The sequence below is a fragment of the Hypomesus nipponensis genome, chromosome 11 (genome assembly GCF_054491055.1).
Source record: "Hypomesus nipponensis isolate SF chromosome 11, ASM5449105v1, whole genome shotgun sequence".
Lineage (NCBI taxonomy): Eukaryota > Metazoa > Chordata > Actinopteri > Osmeriformes > Osmeridae > Hypomesus > Hypomesus nipponensis.
This window is the reverse complement of record NC_140371.1, coordinates 15,940,077-15,961,943: the sequence shown is the minus strand read 5'-3', so window position 1 is coordinate 15,961,943 and position 21,867 is coordinate 15,940,077. Positions and strand designations below refer to the sequence as shown.

At 43.5% G+C, this 21,867-nt stretch overlaps 1 protein-coding gene across 1 annotated transcript; it reads left to right on the top strand.

The window, feature by feature from the left end:
• The first annotated feature begins 10,652 nt into the window (after nucleotides 1–10,652).
• Nucleotides 10,653–18,391, top strand: LOC146268351 (uncharacterized). The gene is made up of 7 exons (XM_084666989.1): nucleotides 10,653–11,118; nucleotides 11,888–11,970; nucleotides 12,577–12,739; nucleotides 14,649–14,812; nucleotides 14,935–15,029; nucleotides 16,485–16,572; nucleotides 18,075–18,391. The coding sequence occupies exons 1-7, from the start codon at nucleotides 10,899–10,901 to the stop codon at nucleotides 18,093–18,095; spliced, it is 834 nt and encodes a 277-aa protein (XP_084523115.1). The 5' UTR covers nucleotides 10,653–10,898; the 3' UTR covers nucleotides 18,096–18,391.
• The last annotated feature ends 3,476 nt before the right edge of the window (nucleotides 18,392–21,867 follow it).

Below are 21,867 nucleotides of genomic sequence, written 5' to 3'. Positions count from 1 at the left end.
GTTATCTTGGGGGGTTGTGTGTTTATTCTAGATATCTAAGGAGGGAGATGCATAGCTGATTTGTCGAAAGTCTTATCTTGTATCTATGAGTCCATGTCTCAAACTTTGACTGCATGGAGACGGGTATGAAGATTCCTCTGACTGCAGGAGCTGAGTGATCAAGAGTCATGTCAGAGAACCAGTTATAACTAAGAAGAAACATGGTCAAGACTAAAGATTTGAGAAAATACCCCTCTGCCGGAACAGGTATGTTGTGTTTCATTGCATTGTTGTAAAAGATTCTGGGAATTCTGTATTCATGAACTTATTTTACAATACGAAATGTTGGAAATTAAAGTAGGTCAAGTTGCTTTTTTTAATGTTGGAAACTGTATGTTGTCCTGGCAATATATGCTCAAAAATAACAGCATAACATGATAACATATAACTTTTCAGTTAAAATTACACTCAATGATCTCAATGGAGGCTGTCAATGTCAACATAAGAACTGCAGATGGCTCAAAACCATACATTGACTGGGAACAACATGATTCATGGTTTCAATTAAACAGGTTCTTGTGTGGGGTTCATTAATTCAAATTTAGGCAATGCGTTTATCAGAATGAGCAATGCATCCCAAAAATTAGCCATAAGCTTGTAATCCTCAATTTCACAATATTTATGTTAAAATCCCAGTGACTTTAATCAAATAACTCATAATTGGTAAACATGCTCCCACTTTTTTTTTTTTATAAGGAAAATCCGGTGTCTTCTGGTGGGTGGATAATACTCTTTTTTTTTACGCTTTATTAGGTCTATGACTTCTTGTTTTAATACTGTCCTCAATTACTTTAAATCAGAATCAAAGGACAGAGCCTGGTAAATCCTTTGTGTGTGTTCCTTTCGTGTCAAAGGTGCCTCAAAGAAGCCTGGGAACTGTGGAGCCAGGTGGGATAAAAGCAAGGCTGGCAGTGATAATGAAGGTACATTACATGTCTTACTGGCTTGAAGGATGAAGAAAAAGGTTAGACGTTCCCAATCCCTGTCTCAAGCGATGGTGCTCGTTTCATATGTACACAATGTGTTCAGCACAGGTCATACTGGATGGTGTATGTGGTTTGTGAGTAATGACGTTTCTGTGGCTGATAAGAGCAAAATGAAGAGCTCAACCTGGTCTCCGTGGCTAGAAAGACAAATCTCCACTCATATTGCAGATAATACAAATGTATACTGTCCATGTTCCATAGCAACATAATATGCCATATAAGTGCTTTGTTTTTATCAAGACCCTCAGATAGTCCAAGGTTTGTTTGCTGAAGTCAGAGCAAAGATGGATAATAAGATTAAACAGATTGGTTTAGCATACTGAAGATGACTATAAAGCACCGCCATCCGTATGATTGATTAGTACCTTGTCAACCCTCATGACTGCACTCAATTCCTTTTCTGCATCAATTTATTTTCAATAACATGCCTAAACAAGGGCAAATCTACATCAAATAAGATTATTTCAGAAATAGAGGACAAATCCTTTAAGCCCTGAGATGTACTCTGTGTGCCCTCATGAACTGGGTACTCTTATCTGATCCAGCCTGTTACCCCCCTGTAATGAGTCCTGACTGTGTCCTGAAAGTGTGGCTGGCTCTGCCAGTGCTCTCATGGAACCACCTGTGGCTCAGCCCTCCAGGACACCAACAGATGTCCCTGTCAAACCTTCTTCCTTCCTCGTCTCAGCCTGGGAACACTTTCACTTTTATTTGTCATTGTGGACCATCCACTTGTAATGGAATTAAAATCAAGGTCAGTCAATGTGAGTCGTATTAGTGGAAGACTGAAGACCTTGAATTAGAAACAACATAATATGTATGATGTTTTGCATTTTAAGTAAATTGAATGCTTCACCAAATGCAGGAAAATACTTGTCAGTGAGAATGTTGAGATACTTGTGAAATGTATTCCCCCATTCTCTCTCTCTCTCTGTCTCTCTCTCTCTCTGTCTCTCTCTGTCTCTCTCTGTCTCTCTCTTTCGGAATTAAATGTGAGGCCCTAACGTCCCAGGGTGTACAGTGTTGTCTCTGCTCCAGTTCTAAAGACAGGGATTGCTGTGAGCCCACGATGTCCTGAGACATACGTGTGGCTGCTCTGTGCATGTGCAGGTGAGAGCGAGCTCCGAGCCCTGCAGCGGACCCACCTCCACCTGCAAGCTGCTCGGAAAGCTCAGGAGAGGGAGTCCCGGGAGAACATACGCAGACAGAGGTACAGCACCAGCCTCCACATCCACACAACTGAACTCTTTAACATCTGAACCAATGATCACGGTCATTTACGCCTGTGCTCTCAAGTCCCTTTGAAGTACAGTCGTTTCTTCTGTGTGGTGCATATGAGGTGAGTGCTGGGGTGCTGCTGTTTGACTTAATGTACCGTGGGAGCTTCCCTTTGTGGAATCCTAATGCCAGTGTGACATTGACCCCAAAGTGAGCCTGCCAAGCGCGTCTGATTGATGTAGCCTCCAAAACAGCTATGGTGCTAAGACTGCTTCCACCGCTGCCTGCTGCTTCTAATTCAAGGCCTGGGTGTCTGCATGCTAACACTGGTACCCAGACGGCTGATTTATGTGATGCCACAACGACTATCCTCCTCCCTTGATGCAACCAGGGGGGTGTAGCACCCATCACAGATAGATTGTTTAACCTTTTCCATGGTGGAGCCGTTCAGAAATGTGTTTTTACAGCTGCTTTTCTTATGCTCCTCTGACAGAAGCGCTCTCGGGGGAGCTTGTTTAGATTGTTTCTCTGGATTCTCTTTTCTAGGCTACTGATTGGCTCCCTGAGTGCAGAGCAGGAGGACCTTCTGAGCTCGTTAACTGGGCTGCTGCCTGACTCCATCAAGAGGGTCAATCCCGTGACCCAGGCCATACGTGACAAGCACCTGCAGAGGGATGGCATTGAAGACCTTATGGCCCAAGAGAAGGACGACCTAGCATGCTTGGAGAAAGAGGTCCTAGTTTGGATTGTCCTTTGACTGACTTTCTTAACAGAAACACATTGTGGTTGTCTCCTGTACGTGCTGAGAGTTTCTGTTGTTTGAAGTAGAAATATAGGATTAGAAACACATCAGGATGGATTGTGTTTTCAGGAATGAGAGAATGATAATGCCAAAGTGAGCGTGTCTGATTTGCGTTTGTGGGGTTGTCAATATGTCAGGTGCTTTTTATTAACAACATCTTGTTGAGCACTTTGGAAATCTGATTTTAAACCAATCATTCTGTGCTCATGGGGATGATATTAGGGTTAATCTGCTTAGACATGAAAATGGAAATCTCCCAGGTTCACACTCTATTTACTATGACGGATGGAATTAGAAGGTTATGATAGGTCTCCCAGAACCATAATTGTACTGTTCATGCCAGTGAAAATACAGTTACAGTGGACAGTACAGTCATGATCACACATGGCGTTCCCCTAAGGACATTTCTCGTTGATTCTGTCACTCTAACATTTGGTTGTAATTTTGCCCTGGCTGGAGGGTGTCTCGTGATACACCCTGAGTCTCTTCATACTTTCTGTTATGATGTGTACCTGCTCTCCTGCCCTCTTCATTTTTTGCTTGATTTTTTCTCCAACCAAAGGCTGATATCATGATGATCTGATCAAAGGGGGGCCACTGCTTATTTTGTTCTTTACCATCCACCTGAATGGATTTTTGGGATGTTCTTCAAATTATAGTTTCCTATCATAGCCCACAAATCCATTCTATGTGGATGAGTACCTTATTCCTGAGTACGCAATCCATAGTAGGAATGAATACAGTTCACTTGGGAGTGGACTACAGTGCCATAACTGTATATTGTCCCCCATAAACATAAGCAAAGCATTAGTATGCTAATTCAGGAGACAGCACATTTGTCAATCAAACACAAGATTTCATCTCAAACTCCACCAAATTATTAGTTATTGAGTGAAGTGAAAATCAATCAGCCCGCTTGGTGAAAAATTAATCCTCTTGTCCAAATTCCATTTTGGTTCCAGCATGTTCATCAGGCAATGGATCTAGCTCCAAACACTGGATAATCAAGAACAAAGTAGCCCCTCAAACAGGCCGGCACGGTGTTAGTTGGATTAGTATGCTCCAGCTGCCGTCAGGGCCTGTCGTGGCTGTGAAAAGCCATCTATAAGAGTCCCTGCTGTTTACCTAATCTAATTGGCCTTTACCTTTTCCCGCCTCTCCCCCAAGAAGTTGACCCTTTACCCGTCTTGCCACTAACAGGGTTTGAGTGATATATAGAGACTTCATCTGTCTAGATTAGAAAGACTGAATCTCGTCGGTGAAATTAATTTGTGTTGTGTTGTTTGCTTCTTTTCCAGTCAAACAGTGATTAGTGGGCATGTAGTGTCACTGGTTAGGTATTCTTCTGGCCTTTTTCAGATCTGGGATACTCAGAAGAAGATCGACAAGGAAAGAAGAGGGTCAGCTTTAAAGGACAACCTCACTAGAAACATTCAAAGACTGACCACACGATTGGAAAAGGTTGGCAGTTGTTTCTATTCATTTATAAATCAACAACAGGGCCCTATCTTTTGTATTTGTGTGAAACATACTCTTTTATTATTGGTTTCCTAGTCTGTCCTGGTATACACATTCACCTTCACTCCTTATACCTTGAAATCTAACTTCCTCATATTTCATCTAGGTCTTTATGTTACACTGGCTTCCTTTGGTCACCTTCAGCCTGTGCCTTCTCTGGTCTACGTCTCAGTCAAGCTAACACAATCCCTACTGAAACTTGCTCTGATCTAGTCTGTCTCAGCCAAATTGGCTCATACAAACCCCACTGAGACTGGCTCTACTCTAGTCTTATCCTATGTCTCAGCCAAGAGAGGTAGCCCTGCTGAGACTGGCTCTGATCTAGTCCTTCTCAGCTAAGCTAGCTAACACTCATCCTACTGGCTGTGCTCCAGTTGGTCTCAGCCAGGCCTCTCACTACCTCTGTTTACATCCCTGTACACAACCTATCATTGTTAGATGGGGATATGGTGACATTAAATATTGATTGTTGACATTCTTCTTAGAATTGTTTTTGTATGACTTGAAAGAGCATAGTGTTCTGTACTGTACACACATATATACTGTATATGTATTAATTTGTAAACTGAATTATAACAGACGAATGTGAACAAACATGCATACAGCTGTAAAACAACTAGACCTTGATATAATGAGAACAGAAAAGGAGGGATTCACTCAGGATTCACTGGGTCATTGACTCAGTTAATAAATCCTAAGATTGCATTATTCTGTCTAGAGCTTGTCCATTAGGGTCAGCTTACCCAATCCACAATGTGCACAACATGCCAGCGGTTCTTCAGGTTCAGAGTGACTCAAAGACAGGAATTGGCTTGCTAATGGCTACTCCAGCTCTTGAACCACTGGCAATCTTGACAAAAGTGTTGATTACAATGACACAGGTACATTAAAGTAATCTATTATACTACGTATACACTTTTCTACCCACAGTAATCAGAGGTCATCTTTTGTTCAAGTTTCAGCATTGATTACTTTTCAAAAACATCCTTACTTGTGGTATTTCAAGACACAGAAGTCTTGAAGTACCACAGAACTTCAAAATGATGAAAGACTCCCTTTCCTGCCTGAGCCAAGACTCAGAAGATTAAATTTGGTGCTAGATTATGATTATTATCAATGTATACCTTAAATTAGAGTGAACACTGAAACACAGTAAACATACATTAATATAGTTACAGAAAAGTCTCAGGTCTCAAAGTGTCAGGAAACAATCATTTTGCGTCGGGTTACTCGACTATCTACAGTGTAATAGTGCATGCTACAACGGCTCCATTTCAAATTGTAACTTCTGCAATGGCACTGTGAAGCAGAACACAGCCAATAGCTTGATATTCTAACATGGTTTTGCTCTGCAAAACTTTCACCAGCACATCAGACTCGGACGTTAGTTGAGTGAGTAATGGAGTGGAAAGGATTATAGATTTCAGTGTTGGTTGCTCTTCGGCCATGCCTGTTTAGTGACTTTCAGTTTTGAAATTAGAATATTTTCCAGTTACAGATCAATCCAGTGATCCACAGAGGTTCATGCCAGCAAAATTGACTCAATTCTGATTGCTGTTGGTTTAGTTAGAAGTGTATTATATTTATAAAGAATGTTCCTTGGTATTAATATAAGGACACCACTCATATAAATGAACTAAACACTGTATGTCCACCAGACTCAAAGCAAGTACAGCAGCATGGTATCGACCAACTCCCAACTTCGCCAGGACATTGACACCATGAGAGGAGAGAAACAGACATTTCTGCAGCTACACAACAAACTCCAGAGGGTTCGGATTTCAATTGAAGAGTGTATTTCAATGTTATCAGTCTCCAAAGCTAGATTTAAAGCTAGTTCTTAACCTTGGGTTTATTCCTCAGGAGTTATTGGCCACAAGGCATGAGAAGCAAAGTGTTTTGGAAGAGGCCATAGAAAACATGGATATGAGGTACCATTCCCTTTCTCTCTTCAATACAGAAAAAAGGTTATTGACGAAATCCATTGTCCATGGGGAGATGTAAAGCTAGCGGTGCACATTCCATTAAATAAAACGTAGTGAAGTAGAGGAATGTCTGCAATGTAGATAGGAACCTGCTCCTTTTTTTTCAACACCTCAGCCCAGCCTTTTGTGCTGCTGTGTGGATGTGTCAAAGGCACTTCGCTCACACTGGACGATGCTGAGGCTCACTGATGTCAAAACCAAATCTTTCTGACACGTTTTCATCCCGCTGCGTGCAGGGAGGAGGCCCGGGTGCGAGCGGTCCGATCACATGACCAGCGGGTGAAGGACTGCGAGAGTCACGCCGACGAGACGAGAGAGCTCCAGAGAACGTTTTGCCATGCTCTGAAAATGGAGCAGTTCCTTCAGGACAAGACCAAAGTCAGACAACACGACGAAGGCTTTCTCAAAGCCGAGGAGAAGAGAGGTGTGCCGCCTATTCATATCCCACTTTTCTCACAAACCGTACGCTGTTCCCCAGAAACCCATTTATAATATATTTGTATTCAAATAGGGAAAGGTTAACTGCTGAACATCAGAGGTAATATGCCCTCTGTGAGGAAGGGTTGTGTCACTGCTGTTCTACATTGTCTCCTACCTCTCCCATTAAATACTAATTCCCTGTGAGAACACCATAGGATATGGTAGATGGACTGTGTTATTTCCGCAGCCTCTTCAACATTCCTCCTGAAAGACATATGCCCAAATGGTCAAATCATGATCATTAGCTGTCTCTTGATTAACATAATAAGTGGCATTCTGAAGACTTCATTCGTGCTTTTATCTCCACTGTGCCGTCCTTACCATTTGTACTGCATGGACAAAGAATGACTCAAGTTCAATTATGAGATCCTTGATAAAAAGAGCCAAACTAAGAGGTTTCTCCATACTTCTTATCAGAACAGATTAGAATGTGTATGAATGGGCTGCTTGTTAGTCTATTGTCATTCTATACATACCTTGTTTGTTCCACTCATTCATACAGGGTTCATCTTTGTTCACGATCCCCACTGTCAGTTTTTCCATTAAATCTGTTAATGGATATTTACGTTATTTGCTCTGCACCTGGATTTGTGACATAACCCCTCTTCTTCTTGGCCCCATTTGGATGATTTCAAATCTTAATTCTGTCACAGTGAGTGCATGAGGGTGAACCCAAATGCAGAGAGACAAAGGCAGGCTCACAAAACACAAAGTATTTATTTGTCCAAAAACTCTCGATACTCACACAAAGAATACACAAAAAGAATCTGACCAAGACTAACTAGGAAAGGACCCGTTAAATACCCACAAGGACCAAACTAGACATGGGTGACACCAACTAAAATAAAACAAAACTGAAAACCTCACACAAACACTTAACAAGACACAAGTGCAGGTAAACACACAGACACCGGGAGAACATGGGGAAAACACTGGGACACATATGTGGCCGGGACACATTCCTTCCATCTTCCACTTTAAAGACCATAGATGTAACTAAAGGAGAATGGTAGGAGCTGGTCGGAGCCACGCTAATTTTCTACTATCCAGTCATGTTAGATTGGGGTTTACTTTACAGAGAAGAAACAGAAATGCTCTTGTTCTACCCCTCTCTTGAAAGAGACAAATGATATGAGGCCAGTCAGGCCAGGCAGGCCTGTGATAACGTTGCCCAAGGCCTTGTTATGTTGTAAGGCAAGCCCTAGGATGTATCACAATGCCAACAGCATTTTAACAGCCAGTGAGAAAGAGGGGTTTGTGCTCGCACACTTGTCTTTTCCACTCTCTCAACTCTTCTTCATGTAACTGTCTCTTTCTCAGAGTTGCAGGAACGAGAGAGCAAGGTGGGGCAGCAGGTGCAACTTAATGATTATGAGGTTGCGGCGGAGAAGATTGGAGACATTGTGGAGCGCAGGATCAAGAGGAGGACGAGGGCATATCAGCAGAAAGGTGGGGCAGCTGAGCGATCCACTCCCCTGGAAGTTACTGAGGATGTGGAGGAGAGGAGACGGCCCTTCCTGTGGGAGTCAGGTAGGGAAGATGAACACTTTACATCCCACTGAAAATAACATTATCACGGTATGTTAGCCATCCAATTCTCACAATACGTTTTCACAAAAATCTCGGTTGGGTCAGTCATGTGTTTCTTTTTCAAGCATTGTAGCATAAATTTGAGACAACCAATCTATCTTCTAGATATACAAAAGAACTGCTGTGTTTAGGTTTTATATCACGTACGTACACATTCTGTGTCTTACTTGCAGCCACCAGTAAAAAGACCACTGTTATCATTTGTTATTTAAAAAATTAATAATTAGGGGAGCAGCTTTCCCAGATAGCTCACAGGGGAAATACAAATTGCCCCTCTACTTTGAAAAAAACAAGAGCAGGAAGTGAGAAACTGAAAGATGCTTTCCCATGAAATGACAGATTGGACACGCGCACATTTAAACATTCCAAAGACCCTTTGAGAGATAGCCGCAATAATTTAAAAGCCTCAGGACTTGAAAACTAGACCAGGCAGCCTTGACAAGAGACCTTCTTCTCCGTGTGTGAGGAAAAAGCCACTCAAGTTTGAAAAGCTGCTGAAAAAGGGAATTCCAAGAGTGTCAGGAAACTGAGGAGGAATATAATTGGAGAGATAACTCCTAACTTTCTGTTTGTTAGCAATACCTTGTGGCTTCTCTCACCTCCAAACTCTGCCTCCAATTATAAAGAAATAATGCCTCTGCTGTGCCCAATGAGCCCATTATGCTCATCCACCACTCATTACCTCCAAATATAGAAAACGCATGCGGAGTCATTGCATTCTAGTGTAAACATGTAGCCCTCTGCTGTAATTGCATTAAAACAATAGCCATTGCATTGCATCAGCCTTGTGAGCACCTAAGGCAGAGTTTGGGTCAGCCACACTGATTAACCATCCAGTGGCATGTCAGTCACGGCCAGGCAGGGGCACACTGATGTATTGTGGTTGACACAATGAGGATGGAGGAGGGCCCCTCAGGCGAAGAGTCCTGTCCCTCAAGTGACTCTCCAGGGACTGGAGACTCCAGTTGCTGGCAGGTAGACCCAGCTAGACTGCCCCTATCCACCACACCCCCAAAAAAGGAAACACCAACCCCCACTAACAACCACATATTCTCTCTCCTCTCTGCAAGGGCACTTTGCCTCAGGAGAGAGGAGCACAGCTACTGGGATTGGACCCCATGCATTTTAAATGCAGGTTGTTGCAAAAGGTACCTAAAGGCTCCAAGCTCAGCTGGAAGATAAGAACCAAAGATTCACTGGTCCCATTGGGATCTAAGTGTGAAATTCCAGCATCAAACAGATACACAACTACATCGGGCATGCTCTGCAAATGTGACTTAGTCAGCTTTACTTTACCTGGTTTGGTATTAAAGTTCACCTTTCCCTTGTGCCGACCATTGTGTGTGTAAATAAAACCGTTTTACCGCAGTACAGTCAAGGAGCTGGGGGGAGTGTGACATAGGCAGCAAGCAGAATTTCCTAGAGGAGTATGTGCACCTGCAAGTCTTAGTGTTTGGAGATATCACTACTGCCCCAGTGCTCTGCAAGGATTTTCTCAGAAAATATGTCCATTATAGTTTCTTAGCATCAACAGACCCTTTTGCGTTTTCAATTTGTTTTGTGCAATTGACGATAATGTCACCTGCCTTCTGACACTGACCAAATTGCTTTTCTAGGAATATGCTTTCTTTGAATAGAGCACGGATGAATTGCGTCAAAAAATATACACTGCTAGGAGTCAACGAGAGGCCGTCTCTGAACCCCTTGTGTGTTTGTGTGTCTAAGTGAATGGAGCCCTCTCTGCATGTCAACTACAGTAAACGATTCAGGGTACATGTTAATCCTGGCTCTTAAAGAATATTGAACCTGTGCTTGTGTTTCATGAAAGAATCTCCAAATGTGGCTTAGAACTATTCAAAGCAAAAACACTCAAGCTCTCATGTTCCACATGAATCTGTGTGTGGTGTCAGATTTTCCTTTGCATTTCTTCACATTTCTTTGTGTGGTAATATTGCATCTTGCTATTGCATATTGCATTCCCAATCGTCATACTTTAGATTACTGTACATTACTGAGGCAGTAATGATCCCTCCTTTCATCCCATCCCACTGCAAACACTGAGACTTGCAGGTGCACACACTCCTCTTGGGAACTCAGCTGGCTGCCTACGTCACACTCCCCCCAGCTCCTTGACTGTACTGCGGTAAAACTCTGAACGGTTTTATTTACACACACAGTCACAGTGGTCGGTACTAGGGAAAGAAGTATGACTCCATCGGCCATCCCTGTACCCAATGTCTCCCCCCAGTCAGTAGGAGGCGCTCTACCCTGGTGGGACCCATGTTCAGAGCTGCGGCGGGAGGTGGAGGGGATGCCGAGCGCAGGGGGAGGAGGCTGACGGAGCACAGGAGGCGCTCCACCCTGCTCCTCGGGCTGTTTTCCGAGGAGCAGGAGAGGCTGAGGGAGCTGGCCCAGAGAGCCCTGGAGGAGGAGCGCCGGGGTCAGCACGCACGGACATCTGGCTTTGACGCGGAACTCTTTTACACAGTGTACATGGAGAGTAAGAGACAGTCTCTCGCACATATGAACCACAGATTGGTACCGACCAGGAATGAAATGCCATGGTTTGCACACATGGGCCGCTATTTCTAAACTGTAGCCATTCTAAGATTATAAGACTCTAAATATGTTTTGTATCTGACTCTGTTGATCGTCCGATGCATGTTGGGGTTGGGAGTTCACTTAATTTGACCCATTATTATATCATTGTTTAAAGGTACTTGGTTGGTCATTGACAGACCACCAATTAAGGCCATGGTTATTTTACTCTCTACTAGGATTGTATCCAAACCCTTTTCCTAATTTAATTTCCCATCACACACACTCATATATGACATGGCTTATATACTTAAACATTTAGCAAACTGCAGAAAGAGAACTCTTGAATAAAGAATCCAGTTGCAAAGACATTTTGAATAAATAATTGCTTTTCTTATATTACCCCTTAGCAAATCACTATGCATTCCATGATAATGACCACCCTCCTACTATTTTCTGGTATTAAATGGCAGGGACTATTTATGTTAATGGCACAAATTACAGCACTCAAGGATTTCTCTGTGTGCTTGAAATTCATGAAAATCCAATACATGATTTATTCTCTGTAAATTCTCTATTATGGACACTTTCCCTACAGAAACGAGACATTCAGTAAAGCGTTTTAGTTTGATTTGTTCCTTTTGAAATATGACATCTGGAGCAATGTGGCCTCTCCTGATCACTGCTTTCAGTTAATCCATTCTCGTTTTGTTTGTCTTTTCTTCTGTAAGGGGAAGACGAAAACTTTGCCCTCTTCAATTATGTATTGGAGCAGAGCAGAATGATTGAGGAGACAACCAAAGACTTGGAGCAGGTATAGAGCCTGGAGCACTGTGAGCAGGGGCCCGTAGCCCAAGAGATATCAGGTGTCAGATGCACATGCATTTGACAGAAGATTCAAAACACTGACAAAAGCTCAAATCCACTGTGCTGATCCTCTAAACTATCAACTGAACACCATCAGAGTAAAGATGCACAATTAACAAGATGTACAGTTCATGTTATGGTTCCCACACTTTTTTGTGTCGGAAGTGTTCAAGAAGGAAGAGCTCCTAGCTGTATTACGCCATTTGCAGCTGTGCAGTCAGAGAGCAATGTTTAATTAGCACAGGCTTGCACTGGAATGAGGTTGAGACTTAGCTAATGTATGGTGCTGCTCCAAGCTCCTGTTCTCTACAGGAACCGTCTGATATAGGCTCTTATATAGTAATTGCCAGTAGTGAGAATAGGAGAGAGAAAGATAAATATATTACATTTGTAGGTGTGTCTTTCCTTGATTTTCCCTTGCTGCTTAGAGTTTTCAGGGAAAAGCTGCGTGTCGATAAAGCACAGCAGGACACCTGATTCCTTAAGGATACAGTACTGGTCTGATAAAGGGGAATTGGTTAATTGGTAATTAAGTGGCTGTGTTCTGTTGTAGTTGAAACAAAGTATTGATGAAGAGAAAGCTGCCACTGAAAGACGTCTGAGCAGGGAGAGAGCAAGAGACCTAGAGCTGAAGTGCCAACAAGCCGTCCAGTCCTCTGGAAAACTCCAAACAGATGTGGAAGAGTACAGGAGGATCCTTAGCCTTGTCAAATCAGGTATGCACCACCTTTGGCATTTGGAACCATTCCAGTAAACAAGGTTGTAGAACAAGCTAAAGACCAGAAATGATGACTGATGTTTGTGCTCCCTATAAAAACACAATGGTTGCCTTGTTATCCTTTCAAACTTGGATCTAAGCTTCAAAACAATTCCTACCCTTGTTATGTACATCTTCACAAGTGTCCAGCATTGGGAGCTAACTCCTCACTAAAACTATAACTCACTACAGCATGGCTCTTTTCATCCCTGCTGGAGCCTGTACTTCTAAACCATGCTGGGTATGCTAGTAAACCTGTCAGCTCTCCACTCTTGTTTAGATGACTACATTTCCTGGGATCCCTTTTTAATGAGGTCCACCTCTGGGGATGGTGGTTCACTGGTTGACTAATAAACATTCCACTTTATCTGACCTTAATGTCGATGAATCCTCCTGGGTTCACTTGAGGGCTGGTGAAGGCCTTGTTGCACCAAATGAGATGTGACTGACCTTTGTGTCTCTCTATCTCTCTCTCTCTGTCTGTGTCCGCCCCTCTCTCTCTCTCTCTCTCTCTCTCTCTCTCTCTCTCTCTCTCGCTCACGCATACCATTGTCCCCTCCTGAATGACTGTGGACAGTTATCATACTACAGTACGTCATACTGCACTATCCACAGAACTACATGCAATGTCTGGATGTTTGCGCATGTGTGTGTGTGTGGTTATGCCTGAATGCATGTCTGCGCACACTTTAACATTTGAAAATGTTATTCATAACATGCTCCGACACCTCAAGGCACTGTAGATTCTAAGACAGGGCTTTCCCATTTATCCGGGCTGGAGGAAGCTCTCATGCAGACAATAAAAAAATGCGGTACTGTGTGTCCACCTTGAAATGGAGAGAAACCCCAAGAGACAGAAACAGAGAAACCTACTTCCACATCACCTTGGCCTGCCATGCTCTCATCTAAATATAGACACAGCAGAGGTCTGCAAATGTGTTGATTTTGCATGAAAGAACACTGATACCCCATGTTTACATTTGGAATTTGATGGGAATGCAAATGTAAACTTTACAAAAGGAAGTGATTATTTACAGAACTCTGCACTCAATGATGAAGCCCCACAGCAATATATCAAATCGTATTTTCATGCAAATTTCCAGTGTGCCCTCACCATCCTATTCTGCCCCCTCCTTCAGCTCTCACAAATCAAATTAGGATCAATGTTAGGTCCGATGTTTTGCATGTCTGTGACGCCAGCCTGGAACCGACCCCGGGCCCGCCTTTCTGGGAGGCCCGGGGACGGACTCGTCACCTGCTTGCTTTCTTAGCTTGTGTGCCAGAGGAAACTCAAGACTGTGTTGGAGCAGCAGCAGAACTAAACCCAATCTTATTTGCATATAAATGCATGCCCCACATTATTGTCTGTCGAGAAGAACGTAGCCATTGTTATCCTTTTATGAGATACCCGTGACATTAGCTTCTCCAGACGAGAGAGGAAGTTGCAGACCCCAGAAACCTGATTATAACTGGAACTCAAAGCTGATTTGGAATCAACCTCATGCTCTTGTGAAGAGGCATTTCAGTATTCTCTTGCTGTTGCGCAACAAATGCAGGCTACTTTGTATGACTGAAAGAAGGTAGATCCGCTGTTGAACAGCAAAGCCAGCCATCCCCTAGCTGATGTTAACGTTTACGACTCACTGCATGCCAAACACTTTTGAATGAATGATTTAACAAATACCCCACCCCCCCCCCTTCAAACGAGTTTAAAATATATATTTTAAATGCAGTTTGAAGGATGCGCAAGGCATCACATACAATTTAGAATAATCTTTAGCATGCATGTTGTGAATAAGCCTATGCACTCCTAAACTTGGTCCCTGTGTGTAGGTAATCAGTTATTCACTGTGTTTCTGTCTGCACAGGTGTGGAGGCCATGGGGAGAGCAGCTGGGGTCCACTCTCCTGGGAGTGTGATTGGCGGAGAGTGGACACATGACACGGTGACCAGGGCCGTCCTCAGTCTGCTGGGACAGACTGAACTACGGACGACAGACCTGATGACAGCACGCTACTACCAGAGACACAGGGTCAGGCTCCGAGAGACGCTGGCGTCAAAGTTCAGCCACAACCTTGTAGAGATGGGGCTTTGAACAGACTCATGAGCCTCCAATGTACATGTCACAAGTCATTTTTTGCGTTGTATTCCAAGGATTCAGAAAGGGCTGCTGGGATTTCCATCACCTCTGTTCTGGGGATATTCCCACACGTGGCACCAAATGTTCATGTCCAGGCCCCATCTACAAGGTAATGCTAGATATCCTATAGCTAAACAAAAATGCTGTTCATCCCTGCTTAGCAAAAGTCCAGATGTCTTTTTTTCTTCAGGCAAAGCCTGACAGTTAAATCCAGTAATCCAACACAGTGATAGATTACTGCAGCCTCTAGTCATTCAATAAGTAGATATTGATCCCATGATATTACACCCGAAGGAAGAGGTCAGCTCATCACGGGCATCAGAGACTAGAAAAGGAGTTTGACAGCCTTGATGAAGGTTTCAGTGTCCATTATTACACCCATCCGGAAGTGTCAACACCTGTCTGTGCTCTCTCTCTAAAGTGATGTGCCTCTCCAAGTGAAAGATCAGAAAGTGTGATTACGCAGCCATTCCAGTAGGTTTTTATTACTCTCCTGGAACCATGGGCCAGACGTTTGAACAGATGTCTTTCATTCGTTTACAACCCTCATGAGTCAGTAATGTTCAGGTACCATTCTGTTAGTGTCTGTCTCCTACCGACTGGAAAAGGACTGAGCAGATATATCCAAACTGAAAGGGGATGTCATCTTCTAATCGTCTTGTCTCTGCGGGTCAATATCTCTGACTCTTTCAGGGTCGGGTGATACAGCTGAGCGCGGGGCTGGTCTGCAGCTAATAACGCATTTGTACATTGAGCTGCCTTCTGTCAACCTTCAAATTAGGATGGAAATCCTGTGTATCGATGATATTCTGCATAAGGGCTGACCAATACATGACCAAACCAACACATCAATTGCAGTCCTAAGTTAGCTATCCAATATGCTAGCAAAAGAAGGCCAAGCCTCAGAATCAATCTTCTGTCATTGATCGACTCACAAACAGATGGTTCCAGGCCAGACTGGGATGAGACCAGTGGTGTGGCTCTGAGGACTGGCTCAGTGTTCCTCACACTCTTGATGAGAAATGAAGGCAGTCTGGGAACCAAACATCTAATGTCTTGTGGTGACCATCCCCTCTCCTTCTGTGTCAGTTTCTCAGTTTCTTGCTCCAGTGGAGCAGTCACCCACCAGCCATCTGTCTGGGATGCAGAATGGGCTGGTGTGTGTCTGGCTAATGCCCGCCTGTCAGAGATCAAGCTCGGCTTCTTTCACCGTGCCCATCTGGGAGGAAAGTAGTCGCAGTGATGCTAACCATATGTGGGATGAGGTGTGTTTGATTGCATTCCCGGGTTAGTTGTTTCTCTCCTTAGTCATCAGTCCTTGTCAGTCAGGGAGGGAAGTAGGCTTTTTTTCTACGGGACTCAGTGAGATGATGCAACCATGTGCAGTGGTGTCAACCACGCCGTGTGAATGTCAAGATGAACTCTTTGGAGATTGTGTTGAAAGCAATGGATCTGTGCAAGGCTTCTGAGAGTCAGGAAGCCGAAACACGAGACGCCTCATCTCAGGTTTGATTCTCATCTGAGCTCTAAAATGTCCCTCTGATCCTTGTTTTCCCCCCCTCAGCCTGCGTGCTGACACTGAGGAGGACAATGAAGAGGAGGAGCTGAGGCCGCTGTCCCGGGAGGAGCTCCAGAAGACAGTGCTCACCATGGTACAGTAAAGCCCTGGGCCTCTCTCTCCTCAACAGCTCGGTCTGTGCTTCCAAACCAGGTTGTTTTGTTCCCAGGTGATCCGAGCTGGGTGTGAAATAGATAACATGGTCATTATGGCATCCAATTGCTTTGAAGTTCAGCATTGCTTTTTTAAAGACAGATCTGATGTGTCCATCATGCCCCAAAGAAAGCCAGGATAAAGATAGCGGAACACCTTAGTTAAGTTCACACAGCACACTTCTACATACTCCCTAGAAGACTTATTATTTAAGAGCCTAATTTAGCTGGCATTTAAGGTTATCATTTATTCTTGCCAAAATTAATCAATGACATTTGGGTTCATATTTAGATCTCTGTATTAGGCAAAAGTGCTGATGACGAATCAGGTTGGAGAAAAACCAACCTAGAATAGTTTCATCAGGACTCCCAATTCCACTCTGGCCTTTTGCCTGGATGAAATATTAAACCTGAAGGCTTGACAAAATGATGGCATCTGATCAATTAATGATGGACTTCCAAGTGCAAGGGAAATAGAAAGCCGTTACGTCCTCTTTCATCTTGCTAAAAGAGAGTGATGTTGTGGAATATTTATAATCTAGCAATTAGACTGGGCCTGTAAAGAGTATCAGGTCTGACAAATTGCTCGTCAGCTGAAAGAGACAGTTCCATTCATAGTGAGCACTGTACACACTTGGGTCTCCATGTCTGACTCAACAGAGTTATGTAATTGGTAGACATGGTTTTCCCATGTCACTTTGTTTAGTCTCTTTTTCTATCTGTTTTACACTCCCCTCCTAATTTACAGCCCAATAATAACTCACATTTGCCAGCTACCGTACAATTTATTGGATTTTGTCACAACAGTACCTTCCAGCTGAACAAAATGTGCCCATGCACCCGTTTTGACCCGAAGCCCATCAATCTTACATCAGTACAAGTCAGATATCAGTTGCCCCCTGTGTTTTCTTCTTTGAGATGTTCTAACTGCATACGTTTTCCCAGAGGAAACTGATTATAGATGTAATCTGCTATATTGGAGGGATGGTAGTCCGTACGAACAGGTGTGTTATCCAGCCCCTCGATCTCTGGGCTGTGGAAATGAGGGTCACATGTGGGCTCCAGGCTTCCCTCGCTACACTGTGTGACTGCTAGGGTATAGATATGAAACCAAAAGACAGTCTTCACTTACCTCCCCTTGTAATACCATGAGATGTGACTCACTGGTGCGTGAAGCCAATACAAAATTCTGATGGGAATCCAACCATATTGACGGTGTATCACGTTTGTTTGTTTTTTGGCATGGAAACTGGCTTCACTTTATGGTTGATGTAGCCCTCACCCACCCAGGATCAATGTCTAAATAGTTTTCACTACGCTGACAGGGTTCACTCAAGTGATGTTATATTGTGTGTTAATACATTTTTCTTGCTACAGTACATGATGCCATGACAGCAATTTCAATTCAATACTTGGCATAATTGCATACAATTTATACCCCCAGGTAGCTCGTAAGGAAGCCTGATTCTTTGTGATGTGTATTTCGATGGTGAGTCAGACCCCAGGACCATGACATCATCATGTGGAGGAGCTTTGATAATCACCCTACCAGACATCAAGATCCACTACACTGCAAGAAAGAATATATGTAGTAAAGTGAATGGCATCAGATGTGCACCCCTTCATGTATGATCATTTGAATTCCTTTGTTCAATTCAAGTTTGTTTTTGGCTCATGAGAATACTAGTACTGGCTGTCCTTGACACAATAAATCATATGAGTTAGAGAGGGTGTTGATGTCAAAGTTTGAGTGAATTGCTCAGTCCAACTGTTAATTTGATTACCTTCAGCTGCTCATGGTCCTGTAATAATGTCCAAAAAGTGCATGCTTCAAATGATAAAGTAAAGCATGGACAATGAATCGCTCCTTGTTTTTGTACCACAATCAAACACACACACACACATGCTCAAACAAATGCAGACACGCTCAGACAGAGGCACACACACACACACACATCCATGTCAAATAACAAAAGATACCCATTACAATCGTAGATAATCATAAGTCATGTCATTGTCGTCGTAATGAACAAGGGTTTGAGTCAGAGCTTCCTTCCCCTTGCTCTGTCCTCACTGCCGCAGTTACACTGCTCAAGCTCCCCTCCACACAAGCCTCTCTGTGGCGGACTACGTCCAGGTTCATTTGGCTGGCAGGGAACGATCCGTTTTGCCAAGCTCAGCATTTACATTTAGCAGACGCTCTTATCCAGAGCGACTTACAGTAAGTACAGGAACATTCTCCCCGAAGTAGTGTGAAGTGCCTTAACCAATGACACAATGTCATTTGGCACAGCCAGGAATCGAACCAACAACCTTCTGATTAATAGCCCAACTCCCTAACCGCTCAGCGATCTGACTCCCAGCAGTGGCACACATCTGCCAGAGGGGCGTCAGCATGGCGCTCTACCTCTGCTAGGCATTTGGCAGGAGCCCTTTTTTTACACGCATCACAGCCAAATGACTTCTGACGAATTAAGCTGTGATCAAATGAATAAATAAATCAAAGTGAGAAGCCTCATTCGGCAATGTAAAGACCCACCACAGGGGGAAATGAGTCAGAAAGTATTGGTGGCCCGTTTTTCTGAACAATGTATTTTGTCAGACTGGTGAGGGTGCAGGTCTGAACACAGTTCTAGGCTGTGTGCTCTGTGTCTCCCTACCGGGTTCCTGTCTTCCCCTATCACACAAACACAGGTATTGCTCAACTAGAGTTCAGCTTTTCTCTTGACAGCGTAATAACAGCAGATTCCTCCACGCACTGTACTTTTCATCCGTTGTGATAGAAGGGAGCTGTAATTAAGAAAACGGTGAAAATGACTGCCTCCCACGCTTTCTGCTCGCATTAGCTGTTGTCACTGTCACCTCGCTTCCATCTCCTCGGCAGTCTGCTCTCCCTCCACCTCTGAACGTAGCGCTGAGCTGAGCTGAGGCAGGGGTAGTACGTTATCAGTCCCAGAGCTGGTGACTTGTGTGACTGTGCTGCCGCTGAGTCCAGAACCTCAGACTTTAGCTCTGATTGGCACAGATGCTGTGGAATTGTGACCACCTCTGTGATCTGAATTTCCCTCAGGGATAAGTGGATGAAAGCAGCAAGATAACAAGTCTTAACAAGATCTGGTTAGGCTATTGTGTGTCTGATTGTAGTGGGTGAGACAAAGCACACAAAGCACACCCAGGAATTTCACTGTATTTTTAATTAGTACTGCTCCATGACTGATTTCAACCAAATATGACCAGGGTAGAATATACAGATCAGTACATACTGTATGTAATATATATGTTTGTCCGTTGTGGGGTTGTTGGAAAACACCATGGAGTATATCTAGTTTTGTGGTATCCTGCTGCAGTAGGTTGACTGAAGTGTGTATGTGCGCATGTACAGAATGTCAGTGTGGAAGTAGTCATGCATCCTGTATTCTCTCTTGTGCAGACTCAACATGTTCTTTGTGTGTTCCGAGGACATGACAGATGCCCATGTCCACGCCAGCATTTGGCTGGTCCATCTGAGCTTGTTTGCTCCCCTGCCCTCACCATTACGGCTCTCCAACACAACAAGCCAGCGGGGTGATGGACTGCACCTGTCAGCCCTATGACTAAATGAGAGTATGAGATCCACATGTGATTTATGAGAAAGTCAATAAAAATCCCTGGATGAATTATTAAAGAATGGAGAAGAAAAGGTGTCCATTTTGCTGAATCACAGCAACAGAAACAAACAGTACAGTAGACTAGTTAACGGCCGTGTTGCTGTATCTGCCCCAGCCCCTGTATGTGTGTCCATGTGACGGTGAGGGAAGGGGTTTGGTCTGCAAGTGCATGTGGTGTCTGGGAGTGAGTCTGACAGTTCACAAGCATTAAAGGAATAAAGTCAAGAGATGAGCGGTCAGCTCTCTTCAGAACTTTCTGTTTTGATGTTTATTGATATAAAACCTGTCATATCTAGCAGCTGTGGATGAATGGGCTATTGGTCATGTTCTGTTGCAGTAGAAGACAGTATGCCCTCCATGTGTTTTGACTTAAATTAAATTGATACTTTATCTAACCTTTTGTGAGTTACTTTTTCACAAAATATCAGTTTGATTAATGTTGGTCCCAGAAAACATACTGCAGTAAGCAGGGCAGCTTGCTTTGTGCCTTCACCCTCTCTTTCTAAAGGTGAGAGTGAAGGCAGAGATGGATGGGATGTCGTGGTGAACTGAAAACTTGAAATTGAATGTGACATGTTGCCTGTGTCATTCCCATCCCGCTCTGTTCCAAGAACACACACAAGAGAGAGGTGAGAGCCAAGGGTAAGGGTGCAAGACATGAACTGTGTGTGTGTGTGTATGTGTGTGTGTGTGTGTGTATTTCAGTGTGTATGGGGCTGTGTGTGTACTGTGGCCTTTCACTGATGTATTCAGGTCTGGTCAGACCCAAGTGTCCCTGCTGGCTACAAAGCACTTTCATTTACTGGAATTTGACCACAATTTTGAGGGAAAGCGCAAATGCAATGTGGCATAGAAGGCACTGTCTGTAATATCAACATAAGGAGGAATGTAATGGTACCTTGGCTGTAGCAGGGTCCAGCTGGATACAGAGGGATTAGCTAATACACCTGTGACCATATCAGAGACGTGTTGTGAAAGATGCTTTGTGTCTTCCCAAACAGGTAGTTGTATTGATCCCTTAACAGGTTCAAACATCGATTGGTCTGGTAGAAGAGACATTGTGACATAGGGAAATACACTAAGAGAATTAAGATAGAATACCGTTTTAAAACTGTGTTGCTGGGCAGCACATGTGGTGAACACAGTAGCTGCCCCAATTAGTTTTTGATTGAATTCTCTCGTCAAAATGTCATGCAGCATGTCATAATAAGGGTTGAGGTGAGTAGGTTTGCCCCCCCTCCACCCCCCTTCCAGCCCGCTCCACACACACACACACACATACACACACATATACACCCCTTGCCCTTTAACACAACCAAGCACAACTTGATTCAGGTATCCAGTCAACACAAATAAAATGCTTTTCAAAAATATACTTTAATACAGACAATATTTTAAATACTGGCGTGCATCTATTGCATTACGTTTAAATTCTGGTCAATTAAAACTTGAGACAAATAAATCTTTACACTGAATACATACAGCAGAACTGTCAACATGCAGTGGAAAGTACAATACAACATACACGAGATTCAGGGACAAATGAGAGAATGGGAAGACCACTTATCTGTACACCTTGAAACTATTTCC